Genomic DNA, 15,898 nt, shown 5'->3' with positions numbered 1-15,898 from the left:
TTTACTAACAGACTTGAGGTGCTGGTGCAGATGCTGCTCCAACTTTGTGAATCCTCGCATACTAGTGTCTAGCAATAGCATTAGTACATTACTTGATAAATGTAATTGGTATTGTAACCGTTTTATTAAAAAAAAAGTGTAACTGTTATACAACTTAACATAGTTGTACATTGCTCAGCAATGAGAGAATTTTAGTGATTCCTATGAGGGTAAAATTTGTAGGCACGAGATGAAGTCGAGGGCTCAATACACAAGAGTAGACGAATCACACTTTCTTCCACGTGATACACTGTGCTATATACGACAATATATATACGTAAAAAGATAATGAAAACGTCATGTTCTAAACAAAATTGCAAATATACATTTTTTCAGATTTAATAGAGAAATCTACTTGAACCCTTTTTGACAGCGTTTTTAAAATATGACTTCATTAGTCCATATATTATCAACCAAAGATATTATACTACTTTCTTAATAATATTTTCAATTTACAAATAAAAATTTGAAAACAAAATTTATGAACAATGCGGAACTCGAACCCATGACCTCTCACGTTCCATGCGAGTCCTATTCCAACTGAGCTAACCTTTCGAGTGACGTATCGTCAAAAAATCTTGTATGCATTGTTCAACTCTCAGGTTATGGCTTCATCTACAGAATCTACTTTAGAGTTGATAACCTGTTCAACCCTAGTGTTTACATATTAGGAAATTGACTTTAGATGTCGCTTTTGCAAGTCTTTTTTTTCTTTTTTATTTTGAATAAATGTATCGTATGGGCATAAAATCTTGTACGCTTTGTTCAACTCTCAAGTTGTGGCTTCATAAAATAATCATTTCGTTCATAGAATTTTGTTTTAAAATTTAATTTGTGTATTAATCCTAGAAATGATGGTTATCACTTTAAAAACATATCACATTATTTCAATATATTAGTGTATAGACGGACAAAGCTTTTAACAGAGAAAAACGTCTCTAACGGAGATACAGGATATTAAATTGGCATTTCAATAAATTAAAAACATAATAATAATCTATATAATATGAGATTATCGACAGTAAACGTGCCAGGTGCGGGTATTCTCGAACTCAGTAATAATAACATAATACAATACTCGACTACAATTTTAACGTTTAGAATTTTCGTGCATATTGGGTTTGTGTTCTCATGATAAATATGGGATATGAATAATTTGATTTTATATTTTCGTTCAATAGATTATAATATCTGTATAAAACACTTTTTAAAGGATTAGAACGCGTGTAATTGTAAATGTTTTTTTAGATTAGACTTTGCGTGAAAGTTAAATTTTTATTAATATTTTAGTTAACCCGACGAGACTTTTCCAGATTTTAGGGAGACTGCGGTTGAAATGAGCCAAGACAGTATTTGTCATAGTTGTAATTATGAACTTTAGCGCCATTTATTGCCACGGAGGTTGTATTTGCTGTAGTGGTTGTCAAAAATTACTGACAGTGTTTTTTTTTGGTGTATAATGTGTGAGCACAGTAGGATTTTATGTCATACTAGCTATTTGTAAGTATATAGTATAAGTAATTTAGAGACAAAACTTAATAATTATGTATTCAAAAGGTTTTACTCATTTACACATGACTTAATAAGTATATTAAAGTAGTCTTTATATAAAAATTAATAAAATAAAATTTATGAACGATGGGACTCGAATCGTCGACCTCTCGGGTTCCGTACGACTGCTCTTCCAACGTATGTTTCGTAAATCTCGATATGTCTTGTTCGACTCTCAGGCTGTGGCTCCACCTACAGGATCTACTTTTCAGTTGATAACCTGTTCAACCCCAATAATTGCATATTAGGAAATTGATCAGAGATGTCACTCTTTCAAATCTAAATGGGTTGATTTTAAAGTGACATCTCTTACTTATGGGATTAAATAGCAAGTATTAATTGATTATTCTGTTTTATTTTTTAGTGATTGCTATTAGTTGTGTGTCAATTCAAAATCATTCTCCTAAAATACATTGTTATCGAATCGCTTACTGAGCAGCCGCCAGAAGCATATATATAACAAAAAGGTTTGCCGCCGATCTATTGTTTGGCCAATTGCCAGAAACACTTTGCGAGAGGGATCGTAACATAAATAAATCTATTTTTAGTTTTCAACATTTTTCATAGACGATCAATCGTAGATTCAAGTGTAAAGATGCACAGTTCCATTTATTCGTCGAGACAGTAGAAGTAGTAGAGTCTCAACTACTTTATTTTTCTCCGCCAGTTTTTTCTCATTCTTCTGTTCAATTTGAATTTTTAGGGTTCCGTAGCCAAATGGCATAAAACGGAACCCTTATAGACTCGTCGTGTCTGTCTGTCTGTCCGTGTATGTCACAGGCGCTTTTTTCTAAAACAATAAGAACTATACTGTTGAAACTTGGTAAGTAGATAGATGTATTATGTAAAGTCTATAAATACCGTAATATTAAACAATAATATAACGCTTGAATTTGGAATCTATCATTGGTATGTAAATATTAATTTTATTTTCGCACCAATCTTTGTTAAATATTAAAAAGAGATCTAAATTACCTGTGATATCATTACACAAAGTAGGATTGGAGCCGATTGTAATTTTAGAAACTCTTCATCTCCTTAGTATAATATATATATTATTCGACTGTTTGAGCTTATAATAAGTTCGATTATATCCTAAACAGTTTCTCTATTTGTGGCAAAATAAGATCTGACCGTCTAGGGGGATTCATTATAATTATAATCGTTAATATCCTGTCTGAATGCGAAATATTTTATGTCGGCAAATGAATTAAGCAGAAAGGACTATGTCGCATATTTTAAAAGATGACTTGAGGCTCATAAACAGTATGGTCATTATTTAGCCGATAGCTAAAAACTTTTTAGCGGTAGTCAAAGGTAGGTCTCAAAAAATATTTAATGATGAGAAATTTTTGCTATCGGGGAAAATTATAATAAGAAGACTGACCTAGATTATGTCAAAGCGCCAAAGATGCTCCTTAATTAGTCTGCAGATTATTAAGTATAGGTTATCTAACTTCAGCTATATTAAAAAAATGGCGTCAAAACATTGGCACAATTAACGATTTTTGAAAGGCCTAACTACACAATCATGTTGCACAGTGAAGAATGCTCGTTACTGTTTTGAGCCTTAGATCGTACTAAACGTACTTCACCAGTGGAAAGATCCTTTGCAGAGGATGCTGGCTAGATTATGGGTACCACAACGGCATCTATTTCTACCGTAAAGCAGTAATGTGTAAAGATTATCGTGTTTCGGTCTGAAGGGCACCGTAGCTAGTGAGTTACTGTAACTGCTTAACATCATGTATCTCACGGTGACGAGTGCAATTATAGTGCCGCTCAGAATTTTTATGTTTTTTAAGAATCCTGTGCGGCACTGCATTGTAAAGGGCATGGCTGATCTATTATCATCAGCTGAACGTCCTGCTCGTCTCGTCCCTTAAATTATAAAAAAAAAACTTACGTAAAACATTATGAGTGTGACAAAACGTGAACTTGGATTTTACATTAAGCTGTATTAGCTTAAACTCAGCACAAATTCATCTGCCGAATGACTAAAAAAACGAAATCAAAGATTATGCTAGTCTTACACTCGGCTAAGATTTGCGTGAGTAACTTGTATGAAATGTATGATTGTTATTGAAATAAATATTTTGATGCTAATATATTTTTATACGAACTAATGGACACTGTATTAATAAATATTTTATTAATTTAAAAAAAAAATCTTTTCCATGTAACATTTTAAGTAGAATACTAGGTATATAGTTATTGTAGCATCAACAACAAGTAAAATAATAATTAATATATATACAACTTCAAGTGGACATATTCAAATGCTATTTAATTCTAGCTAATATTCTGTAGAAAGATTAGCAATACGAGTTACAGGACCGGGAAGCAAAAAAGGTAAAGGTTAGAACCATAAGCGATTCTATAAAGTTATGATAACTGTATAGAATCGGAGATAAACGTAATGAATTGTGATAAATTAATCGATTGTCCTAAACCTTCGTAAAAGAATACCTGCTTAATAAAACTAGAAATAGCTTAATAAAAATAATATGTCTAATCAAAAATTATAAGAAAAAGCCATTACAAAGCAGTGCCGCTCAGGATTCTTAAAAAACCTCAAAATTTCTGAATGGCACTACACCTGCGCTCGTCACCTTGAGACATAAGATGCAAAGTCTGATTTGCCCAGTAATTTTCGGATCACAGTAATGCTTAGACGTTACTGCTTCACGGCAGAAAGTGGCCCATAATCTAGCCGGCATCCTGTGCAAAGGAGCCTCGAACTGGTATAGTTTTTGTATATATTATATGAATTTTCATAATATCGTAAAGTAAGTAGGTTTTAGTAACTTGATATTTTCGTGTTGCTTTAACTGGTAAAACATTAAAAAAAATCTACAGTCTGTGCGTCTCGTTTGGCAGCTGTTCCTATGTGAACAGCATGGTACACCATTGTTTCTATACCAGACAACGACTATCCCGTTGAAACAAAACTTATAAAAATTTCAAAGTGCATCGCTATTGTTTTTTACCTTTTCTCGCCTCATGCCATCCATTGTTACCTTTTTTTATGAAAATAAGGGACGAGACGAGCAGGACGTTCAGCTGATGGTAATTGATACGTCTTGCCTATTAAAATGAAGTGCTGCTCAGGATTCTTGGAAGACTCAAAAATTCTGAGTGGCCCTACAATTGAGACATAATATTTTCAGTCTTATTTGCCCAGTAATTTCACTAGCTACGGCGCCCTTCAGACCGACACACAGTAATGTTCACACATTACTGCTTGCGGCAGAAATAGAAGCCGTTGTGGTACCTATAATCTAGCCGGCATCCTGTGCAAAGGAGCCTCCCACTGGTAATACCTTAATTATTTGTATCTAATTTGTTATTACTGCCAATAGGTATTACTTTTATGCTTGTTTATACTGAATCTGAGTTTCGTTTGTTGCTAATTTGTATTTGGATTAAGTTTTACAGAAATTGTCAAAAAAATACATAGAATATAGCATAAGCTTTATTTAGAAGGAGTAGTTAGTTGTGTTCATCGCGGACAAACAATGTGACACGAATTTTTATGTATAACTAGCCCGAAAGACGTTGTTCTGTGCACAATGTATTTCATAACATCAAGAATTATTTCGTACAATATGCTCCCTGTTGTTAGAATGAAATTGTTTCACAGCAGAACTGTCAAACCGTGCGTCAAGTCAATCTCTCAAGTTGAACTAAAGTGCACTCCTTGAAGTAAACCCCATTAAAATCCGTTCTTTAGAGCCTGTCCAGATGAAGCGTTTTACGCGCGAGTTCACTCGCGCGTTTTGATTTGTATTGCGTCCAGATGCGGCGTATCACGCGCGTTCTCGCGCGCATGTGTTGGAGACGGATTTGAGCAGTTATAAACATGGACTCGGATACAGCGGTTGTGTTGTGGCTTGCATACCGTCGATGGAGACGTCGTAAACAAAGAGAAAGTCGACGATTTAACGTACATCCCATTCTACGTGATAGAATGACGCATAGTATGTTTATAACTTTATACCCAAAACTCAGAGAACATAGTGAAAAGTTTTTCAACTACTTTCGGATGTCAATAGCATCGTTTGATAATTTACTAGAAATTATCAAAGAAGATTTGTCTCCATGTCAAAATTATATGGTACGGGATACTGTTTCTGCAGAAGAAAAACTCGTGATTACTTTGAGGTAATATTTTTTATTGCTTTAGTAATACCTTAGAGCCTGTCCAGATGAAGCGTTTTACGCGCGAGTTCACTCGCGCGTTTTGATTTGTATTGCGTCCAGATGCGGCGTATCACGCGCGTTCTCGCGCGCATGTGTTGGAGACGGATTTGAGCAGTTATAAACATGGACTCGGATACAGCGGTTGTGTTGTGGCTTGCATACCGTCGATGGAGACGTCGTAAACAAAGAGAAAGTCGACGATTTAACGTACATCCCATTCTACGTGATAGAATGACGCATAGTATGTTTATAACTTTATACCCAAAACTCAGAGAACATAGTGAAAAGTTTTTCAACTACTTTCGGATGTCAATAGCATCGTTTGATAATTTACTAGAAATTATCAAAGAAGATTTGTCTCCATGTCAAAATTATATGGTACGGGATACTGTTTCTGCAGAAGAAAAACTCGTGATTACTTTGAGGTAATATTTTTTATTGCTTTAGTAATACCTTAAGTAACAATTATAAGCCCAATTAACAAAAATAAAGAATTTAAACAAAATTAACAAAAATTAGGAATCATCATTCTTATATAATATAGGTAGGTACTTAAGATTTAATTTAATTATCGTATAGTTCCATTAATTCAGATTCATTGGAATCTTGTGTAGATGCCGGTGAAGGGTGTTTGTAGCTAGACGTCGTTGGTGGTCGTGACGCAGTGCAATAACCTCGATTGTAAGTCGAAAAGGTTTCAGGTGGAAACGAAGATGTTGAAGGGTCTGTTGTGGTATATCCTGTTTCTCCAAAATAATCTCTCTGTCCACGTTGTGTCATTCCTGTTTGGTAATGATATTGTGTCGAAGGTTGGTAGTCGGAACGAGCTGCTGCAGGTCTAAGACACAGAGCTTGTTGAGCTTGAAGTACTTTCATTAATTCAATTTTTGTTTGAAGTCTGTTTTCCTCTGGTACTTTAAGAAGCTCTTTGTGTAAGGACAAACAAAATAGTTTGTCATCATCTGACTCTATTTGGTTTGTTGCCTGTGGCTGATTCCCAGATGCTAAATTTGTTTTTATGATTGAGAGGAATTCTTCGTCAGCCGCATTTAGTTTTTTCTTCTTTTTTGCCTGACTACGTGGAGGTCTCATCACATCTTCCCCATCGCCAGAAAACTCCTGTTCTTCAGTTGCAACACACGCGGTGTTGATGTTGCTCTCAGTTATTTTATTCCGTGTCGATCTTTCGAGAAACATCAAACGTTCAAAATAAATATATTTGGCTTTGCCGGAGGCTCCTGATCCAGACGGTGTGGTTTTCTTCTTCTTCATTTCTCTCACAAAGCCATCACGCAACCCTTTCCACTTCTTCTGCAATAAAGTACCTGTAAATAATAAAAAGATCGAAATAAAATAATAATAATTATTTTACTTTCTTTTCAGATATTTGGCCACAGGATGTTATTTTGCGGATCTGCATTATGCCTACAGATTAGGAAAGTCTACAGTTATCGAAATAGTACAGAAAACCTGTTACATCATGTGGAACAAACTGCTAAACATAGTAATGAGACAACCAACGAAAGCTAAATGGAAAGAAATTTCGAAACAATTTCAAAAATACACAAATTTTCCAAACTGCATCGGTGCCATTGACGGCAAGCATATCCGTATTATAAAACCTAACGATTCTGGGTCTCTTTACTATAACTATAAGAGTTATTTTTCAACTGTTTTGTTGGCCGTATGTGATGCAAATTATTGTTTTATTGCAGTGGACATAGGCGCATATGGAAAAAGTAATGACTCCACAATTTTTAAAGACTCTATTTTATATAAAAAACTTGTCGAGAAAACTTTAGATATTCCAGATCCAAAGCCAATATCGCAAACAGATGCAACCCCCTTACCTCATGTCATAGTAGGAGATGAGGCGTTTAGTCTGTCTGAAAATATAATGCGCCCTTACTGCGGTAGATCTCTAACAACCAAAAAAAAAATTTTCAACTATCGCTTATCCAGGGCCCGGCGTTACATTGAATGTTGCTTTGGCATCTTGGTAAATAAATGGAGAATATTTCATAGACCGTTGAATGTGGATATAGAATTTGCAATAAACATAATTAAGGCTTGTTGTGTTCTCCATAACTACGTAAGGTTAAGGGATGGCTATAGGTATGATCACACTCTCTACGAAACATCTCTGAATAATTTGAACAATGAGGCAGTGAGGCCTAATGCGAGATCATTGAATATAAGAGATAGATTTGCTGATTATTTTGTAAACGAAGACAAACTCCCTTGGCAAGATAAAATGATATAGTTTAACAATGTAAAATCTATGCAAATAATAATATTATTTAATAAAGTATTATTTACTTACCTAAAGTTTTTTTTTTCTCTTCGGAATCACCAACTTCACAAAAAATTTCCACTATTTCTTCCCAGTTCCTACGTTTAATGGTTCTATTAGAATAATCTGATGATTCCATGTCCCATAGAGCTACCCTTTTCTCAATTTCGTCGATAAAAAGTTCCGTGTCAAAGTTATCACGCTCCATTTTGAACCAAATACGTCCACTCGCCACGGACACGCGCGTAGTACTGGACGCAGCACAGGCCCCCGAGTACCTCGACTCGCGCGGCGCTCGCGCATGGGACGCGCGAGTCGAGAGTCCCGCTCATTGCACGCGTTTTACGCGCGAGTGAGGAAACGCGCGTAGGCATCTGGACGGGATGTACGTAGCTCTAGTACCTCGGTTACGCGCGAGTGTCAACGCGCGAGTGAACTCGCGCGTAAAACGCTTCATCTGGACAGGCTCTTAGTTTATGAGTTCACTGGAAAAAACATCAGGACACTGGATTTATATGGTTGGATTTTGGACTTTTTAAGGATTGATATATTCAAGTGTTTTCATTTAATCCGTTCTGTCAAAATTTTATTTGCAATTGTGTTGGTACCGGCTAGTTTTATACCAATCGGAGGACCAGGGTGAGTGTTAAGTCTCACGAAAGTTTTAATCATTTAAATATTATATTTTGATAGTGACTTTCATTGTAATAAATGCAAAATTTTTATTTAGTGTAAAACTCTATTGTTTGGGTAGCGTATCCAAAGGGTTATAACGGCACCCTATTACTAAGACTCCGCTGTCAGTCCGTCTGTCACCAGCCTGTATCTCATGGACCGTGATAGTTGTACTCTTGAAAGGAGGATGGCGAGAAAACATGTTTTTTGGGACATACTGAAAGAAGTGGCGTACATCATGGAAACTTATTAATTATTGTAGAACGTAAAAAATATTAGAAAAAAGCAAATCGTCAGTAAGCCTAAAAAAAGGGAGAAAAAAGATATACCTAAAAGTAAAATATATCCTAAAATTATATCTATTGTTTGTGGAGGTTGGCCAGCAGTGGGATAGTTAAAGATATTAGTAAGAATTGATAATAATTGAGGATTCACAATTCATTATTTTTGCAAGCAGGTATCGATACATTTAAATAATTTCAACTCATTGTAGTATCAAAAATCGATAATACAGTTATTGAATTTTATTGTGAATTACTACTGATTTGAGTTTATAAATAGTTCGATGGTGTCGGAACAACCATATAAATAATGACAAGGACTGTCATGTCAAAATACTGAAGATGACAACTGCGCAAAACGTTCCGTTAGTACAAGATGACTTATTATTTAATAAATTATAATAATTTCTTTCTTTTGACTCCCACACCTTAGCGCCTCAATAATATTTATATAAACATCGTATAAACTTAATTTTATAATTAATATAAACTTGTACTTGTACGATGCTTCTTGAATTTTTAAATTATGTGGGTCCATTCTCACCATCCTCCTTTTCACAGTTGATGTATTTCTGTTCCCGCTATGAGAACAAATAAATAAACAACAATTATAAAATCAAAATAAAACAGACTTAATAAATACTTATGGGGGCTCCGACGTAACAGGTCCTAGAGAATCATCATTAAGAGAAAAATTTAAAGAAATAAACATGGGTGGTAGTTTTTGACGTTCAATAAGTGATTTTAAATCCTATTTTGAATAAAAATATTTGAATTTGAATTTGAGCAATTGTAATTTTTTTGTTCGTTATTACACGCTTTTTGTTAGCTTCACCTGTATGTATGTTTGTTTGTAACCAACTCATTTGGGCGCCATTTTGACACACTTAAAACGGTCAGATTTCGTTCAAACTTCGTAGATTTATCGAAGACCGATGACAATACATTAATTTTATATATTAAATAATAAAATTATTCCATTCAATTTGCAAAATTAGGTTTTTGTTAGTTTCATCTAACGTCTATAAGGCAGGAATTGATGTTAATTTTATATTTGAAAAGTAAAATTTAAATTTTTAATTTCGGCTTTCTATAGAAAGAGCGTTTTTTTAGTTTATTTTACTACTATTTATTATACGTACCCTTCCTGCGCTAGTCCGACGCACATTTGGCCGATTTTGTTATTGTTATATTAGAAAGGATTAGTTTACATTTTTTTTAATATTTCAAAATAATAAATATTGTCTCCTTTTTGATTGGCTGAAATTCCGTTCCATAGTTTTATTTCAAGAACTTATAAGGAAGGTTTCCAATTCAATTTCGCTATTTGTGATGAGGATAGCTTTGTACAGGCCAATTTGAATGGAAAACAGATTGAATGCCTGCTCTCGAATAAACATTCATCTATTTAATTATACCGCATTAAGACGAAATGAAAATCACGAGTAAATCAAGTTCCCTTTTAGAACGGTTGTGATTATATTCTGTTCGAGAAACTTCTATTTACGGTAAGACAGACACTCAGAATAAATTAAATTGGTTAAAATTGTTAAGCCTTTATTAGACACTAGGTTTTACCCGTGAATTTGTGCGCGTGCAATACTTACTATGGTCAGCATTTTTTTATTTTAATATACTCACTTTGTAAATAATACACTAGAAACTTCTGTGTTAAAACATTTTTATAAGCTACGATCTATAGAACTTTCATCCCCCTTTTTCTGTATCAAGTGCCTAAATACAAAGTTTCATGGTGTTATCTTCGATAATGACGAACTTTAATACAAATTTCCATCCCCTATTTCATCCCCACCAAGCCTTAAATTCGCCATAAAAGGTAGCCTATGTCGTTTAGGTAGCCTGTACTAAATTTCATGAAAATCGGTTCAGTGGTTTAGGCTTCTAAAATGTATCAATTTCATACAAAGCAAACGTATTATAAAAATCTTAGAACGCAATGTTCCATTGTTTTTGTTCATTTCTAAGGTTTTCTATATTTTTAGGAATCCGGATCTCAAAGAGAAGGAACCCTTACATTTTTTAATGAAAATAAGGGACGACGCGAGCAGGACGTTCAGGCTCCTTTGCACAGGATGCCGGCTAGATTATGGGTACCACAAAGCTGCCTATTTCTGCCGTGAAGCAGTAATGTGTAAGCATTACTGTGTTACAGTCGCCATTTGTAGGTGACTTTGTATTAGTTTGCGTGCATTGCTTAAAATAGTCAACCTATCTAAGAAAATATCTAAACAATAATATAAAAATTAGATTAAATTCTCTGATATTACTTATAAGAGTAGGATTCACTTCTATTGAATTGTATGTTGAGACATGAAAGCAAGCTTTGATTTCAACAAAAGAAAAACCAACCTAAATTTTAATGTGGGTCAATGATTCTAATCGAATATGTACGGATCAGACAATGTATTTCACGAAGTTATGAAGATTTTAATAATGAATCATTGATCTTAGTTTGTGGCAGAGGAAGTTTACTTCCACTTATATAAAGCTAGCAGCTGTTACCTCAAGTATCAATATTAAATATCATGCGATAGTTTTATTATCCAGTAATACTGTTACTATATTTTTATATATAGTAACAGTAATAGGGAAAACTGTCCTATTATTGTAAGTACTATATTTACTAAACCATCGACCCTATAAGAAACTTTATTACAGTTCCAAACAATATGAATTATGTATTGGCTAAGATGGAATAAACAATACATAATGTTATGTTATATATATGTATACTTTTTTATTTTAGTGCACAGAGTAATCGCGGCTTAACATGTATGCACAGAGTATTCAAAGTAAGTAAGAAGCTGTGTACTGCAAGCATTGGTTTATTCTATTATTATTGACGACCTGTATAGCCGAGTGGTTAGCGATCCTACCTACTAAGCTAGAGGTCCCGGGTTCGAATCCCGGTAGGTGCAAGCATTTATATGATGAATATGGATGTTTATTTCCGAGTCATGGATGTTTAAATGTATTTATGTATGTTTATATGAATTTATGTATGTTGAAGTGAGTAAATTTTATTAAATATATCATTGTCTTGTAACCCATAACACAGGCTATATATGCTTAACTTGGGGCAAGATAATTTTGTAAAAAGTGTGTGTCAATATTCGAAAATATAAAGCAAACCGAGAATTTTGCACAATTATATGCTATGATTAAGTTACATTTTTTTTTATAACATAATGATACTATTCATTATACTTGGTGAAAATTATTTACTTCTTACTAGTTGGGTTTAAGATAATGTTGTTAATGTTTTTAACTACTTTTTATTTGCCTTTAAGTCTTAAAGCGATGATAATGTCGTAGTAACAAATAATCAATGTGTTAGCACGCCTATTTTTGCACAAAAACACAACCGGACAAAAAAAACGGTAATCCTGAAGATCTTGGTAAGAAAAATGAGACTATTTAAATTACTTAATCAGTCCTTGACCAGTGTGCAACGTTTTAAATTAATCCAACGTTTTGAAGGGGTCGAAGATCACCTTGAAAGAGTCCGTTACAATTTGCATGACAATTGACGAAAAAAATTTAATTATTTATAGTATAATGTTAACATCTTAAGCACAATGTTTCCTGCAACAAAAAAAATCATTTTATTGCAAACAGACATACACACCAAGCTAATAAAAGTTGGAACGTTTGCTTTAATCATTGTATTGTCATCGGTCCTTTATAAGTATGCAAAGATTCAATTCAATGTGACATTAAAATTTGGGTGAAAATCATGACCGTAGATTCCGTTACATAGAAAGGTACAGGTCAGTCTAATACAATGTAAAATAATAGTATGATATGATACAAATGAGCTAAGTTGCTCATTATACACAGTTTGTGGGTTGCAGCCCGAACCGTACGCAAGGGCGTAAATCAGCCGAGTCTAGTGACCAAGTTGCTCACGAATTTCATACCCACTGTTTCAACACAATCACAATTGCGGGGAAAAATCAAACATGTATTTGCAGGCAAGTTTTTTTTGGCACGCGTCAAATGTATCCATTCAAGATTATAATTTTAGTGATACAATGCATAATATATTTTATAACAAATTATTGTGAATTATAAATAATTTGATAATAATAAATGTATTTTCATCTTAATTAAGGACACATTTATTCCAAAAATGTAAATTGAATTTCACCGGCATAAAACCTCTTTGTTGTTACAAAAAAGATCTATATTACTCGGTTAAATTGAATATGCTCTGTTTACTCTCATATCATTTTGCAGTTAGTACAACTTTGTAGGGATAATTCTATTATGCTCGTGTGTTATAGTTCGGTTTATGGCCCTAAGAACCATGTAATAAGGCTCACTTGTTGAAAAATAAAATATTGATTGAAGTGAATTTACCAGTGGGAGGCTCCTTTGCACAGGATGCCGGCTAGATTATGGGTACCATAACGGCGCCTATTCCTGCCGTGAACCATTAAAGTGTAAACATTACTGTGTTTCGGTCTGAAGGGTGCCGTAACGTGAAATTACTGGCCAAATGAGACTTAACATTTTAATATGTCTCAAGGTGACGAGCGCAGTTGCAGTGCCGCTCTGAGCGGTATCTGTATCAATCACCATCAGCTGAACATCATGCTCGTCTTGACCCTATTTTCATAAAAAAAATAGTTTAATGCGAAAGCATTCCAAAAGGGATAACTATGGTTAAATAGCAAAACTGTTTATTTTAATTCGAATACAATGTATATTGACAATCTGCGATATGCAATAAGTTAGAGTTTAATACAAGGGTTTAGTGAACGTAATTACTTCTATCCTCTAGAGTGCAATGGAAATAAAAATGTTTGTACTGTGTGACTGGATCGTAGCCAGCATTTATAAATAAATATTCCGGTATGGAAGTAAAAAACAGGTTTTATGATGCAATAGCAAATACACAGCACATATAGATTTTTATTTTGTAAAGCCAATTTAGACTCCATTTTGTAATATGATATTTTGGTGTGAGGAATTCAAATATAGTGAAACTATTGTTAGTTGTTAGTTAGTTCAAAAAAATTTTGTTATATCACTAACAAAAACATTTCAAAATGAGTAAACCAGAAGTCAAAATCTAGGTAGAAGTAGATATTAAAGTACTACTACAACTAATTCCTGATTTCGACACGTCACAAAGTTCAGAAGTGTATCGATTCATTCGTTCTTGCGACGCCGCATTCTTGTTAGCCTCCATTCAGCAGCAACAACTTCTTTTAATTTACACATTATAATAAAAAAAAAATTAAAACAAGTTTTCTTCTCGTCACGTAACATATTTTACGACGTTTTGTATTGCCTTACGATAGTTGTAGCCTTACTCTAGTTATACATTGATCATTCCTATTATTTACTTTTAATACATAATTTTTCTTCTACACTTATTATTTCCTCTGAGTACTTAATTATATTCAACATTTATATCGTAATGACTCTGTTTATGTATTTTTCCCAAATCGTAATCAGTGCGTAATTAGTAACGACCCTTAGCATTGTTTAATATATTGTTTACTGTTCCCATGTTTAGTTATCTTCAATACATTAGTTAAGTACATTCCTATAGCATAATATAAGCTCTTGCTAGAGCTATAGCAGTTAGTCGATACTTCAATGTCTTAGATATAACTTGTAAATTGTGAATCATTTTGATATTTTTTTTTAAAACAAGTTTTGTTCTCGTCACGTAACAAGGTGCCGTATGACACCCTTCTCCCTCACCAATTTCTGACCCTTCTCTTTTTTATAATAATAATTATTATAATAATATTGACACACTTTTTATACAAATTATCTTGCCCCGAGTTAAGCATATATAGCCTGTGTTATGGGTTACAAGACAATGATATATTTAATACAATATACTTACTTAAACATACATAAATACATTTAAACATCCATGACTCGGAAACAAACATCCATATTCATCAAATAAATGCTTGCACCTACCGGGATTCGAACCCGGGACCTCTAGCTTAGTAGGTAGGATCGCTAACCATTCAGCTATACAGGTCGGCTATACTATTTAAAAGATGGTTTATTTAACATGATCTTATAGCTTCTTTCAATAGCTTTTAGATACATTGACTTAAATCAACCTTATTATAATCTATTGCTTCACGTTAAATAATACGCATTGACAGAACGCTGCTCGAGCGACAAAATCACGCCGAACTGAGGGCATACCGCGCGATCAGAGTTTCCCGGAACGGAAAGGATAATTATAGTTAAAATGGCTTTGGTAATATAATATTTTATACTAGCTGTAACTGTTACCTTACCAGCGTGGAATTTAAACCATCTCAGCATGTCAATATAAGATAAAACGAAAACAGTCTTTATTTGTATGACATTTAACACAATTATTTTGAACAATATATTGTGTTGTATTCATGTAAACACGTTGTTTACGTAACAGCAAGCTTTGTCAATCTCGACCTTAGAGTGTGACATTAGGGTCAAGATTCCATTACGCGGGTACAAAGGTAGATACAAATTCCATGACTCGCTCGAAAATCAATTATTATATTATCATCATTGATTTGTGATCTACAAATGTTAATTAATATATTTATCCCACGATTTAAAATAGTGTGCGTCTAAATTTAAATTATATACAAAATCATTCCAAATCACAATTTTTTGTTAATATCAATCAACTATTGTCGTATGAAATTTAGATTTGATTAAGAATCATAAATTCAATTTTAGCACATATTATAATGTCTTAATTGTATCTACATGAATGGTTGACTTATATCTACACTCGGAATTGCTCATAATAGAACACATTAACCCTAGATTCATAATCATATCTAAGAGCAACATTATTAACATA

The 15,898-nt window shown here is 33.6% G+C and overlaps 2 protein-coding genes across 3 annotated transcripts; one reads left to right on the top strand and one right to left on the bottom strand.

The window, feature by feature from the left end:
- The first annotated feature begins 5,314 nt into the window (after positions 1-5,314).
- On the top strand, positions 5,315-8,115 carry LOC126975757 (uncharacterized). Of its 2 annotated transcripts, none has more exons than XM_050823787.1 (2): positions 5,315-5,754; positions 7,177-8,115. In XM_050823787.1, exons 1-2 carry the CDS (start codon positions 5,453-5,455, stop codon positions 8,054-8,056), a joined length of 1,182 nt encoding a protein of 393 aa, XP_050679744.1. In that variant the 5' UTR covers positions 5,315-5,452; the 3' UTR covers positions 8,057-8,115. The 2 variants fall into 2 exon arrangements, with proteins under 2 accessions (XP_050679744.1, XP_050679743.1); XM_050823786.1 differs by lacking the exon at positions 5,315-5,754 and adding an exon at positions 5,775-6,218.
- LOC126975771 (uncharacterized) lies at positions 6,209-8,558 on the bottom strand. Its single transcript, XM_050823806.1, has 2 exons — positions 8,117-8,558; positions 6,209-7,118 (listed from the first exon to the last, which is right to left on the bottom strand). The coding sequence occupies exons 1-2, from the start codon at positions 8,292-8,294 to the stop codon at positions 6,358-6,360; spliced, it is 939 nt and encodes a 312-aa protein (XP_050679763.1). The 5' UTR covers positions 8,295-8,558; the 3' UTR covers positions 6,209-6,357.
- Between the last annotated feature and the right edge of the window lie 7,340 nt (positions 8,559-15,898).

The sequence above is a fragment of the Leptidea sinapis genome, chromosome 37 (assembly GCF_905404315.1).
Source record: "Leptidea sinapis chromosome 37, ilLepSina1.1, whole genome shotgun sequence".
Lineage (NCBI taxonomy): Eukaryota > Metazoa > Arthropoda > Insecta > Lepidoptera > Pieridae > Leptidea > Leptidea sinapis.
This window is presented reverse-complemented; position numbering and strand designations above follow the sequence as displayed.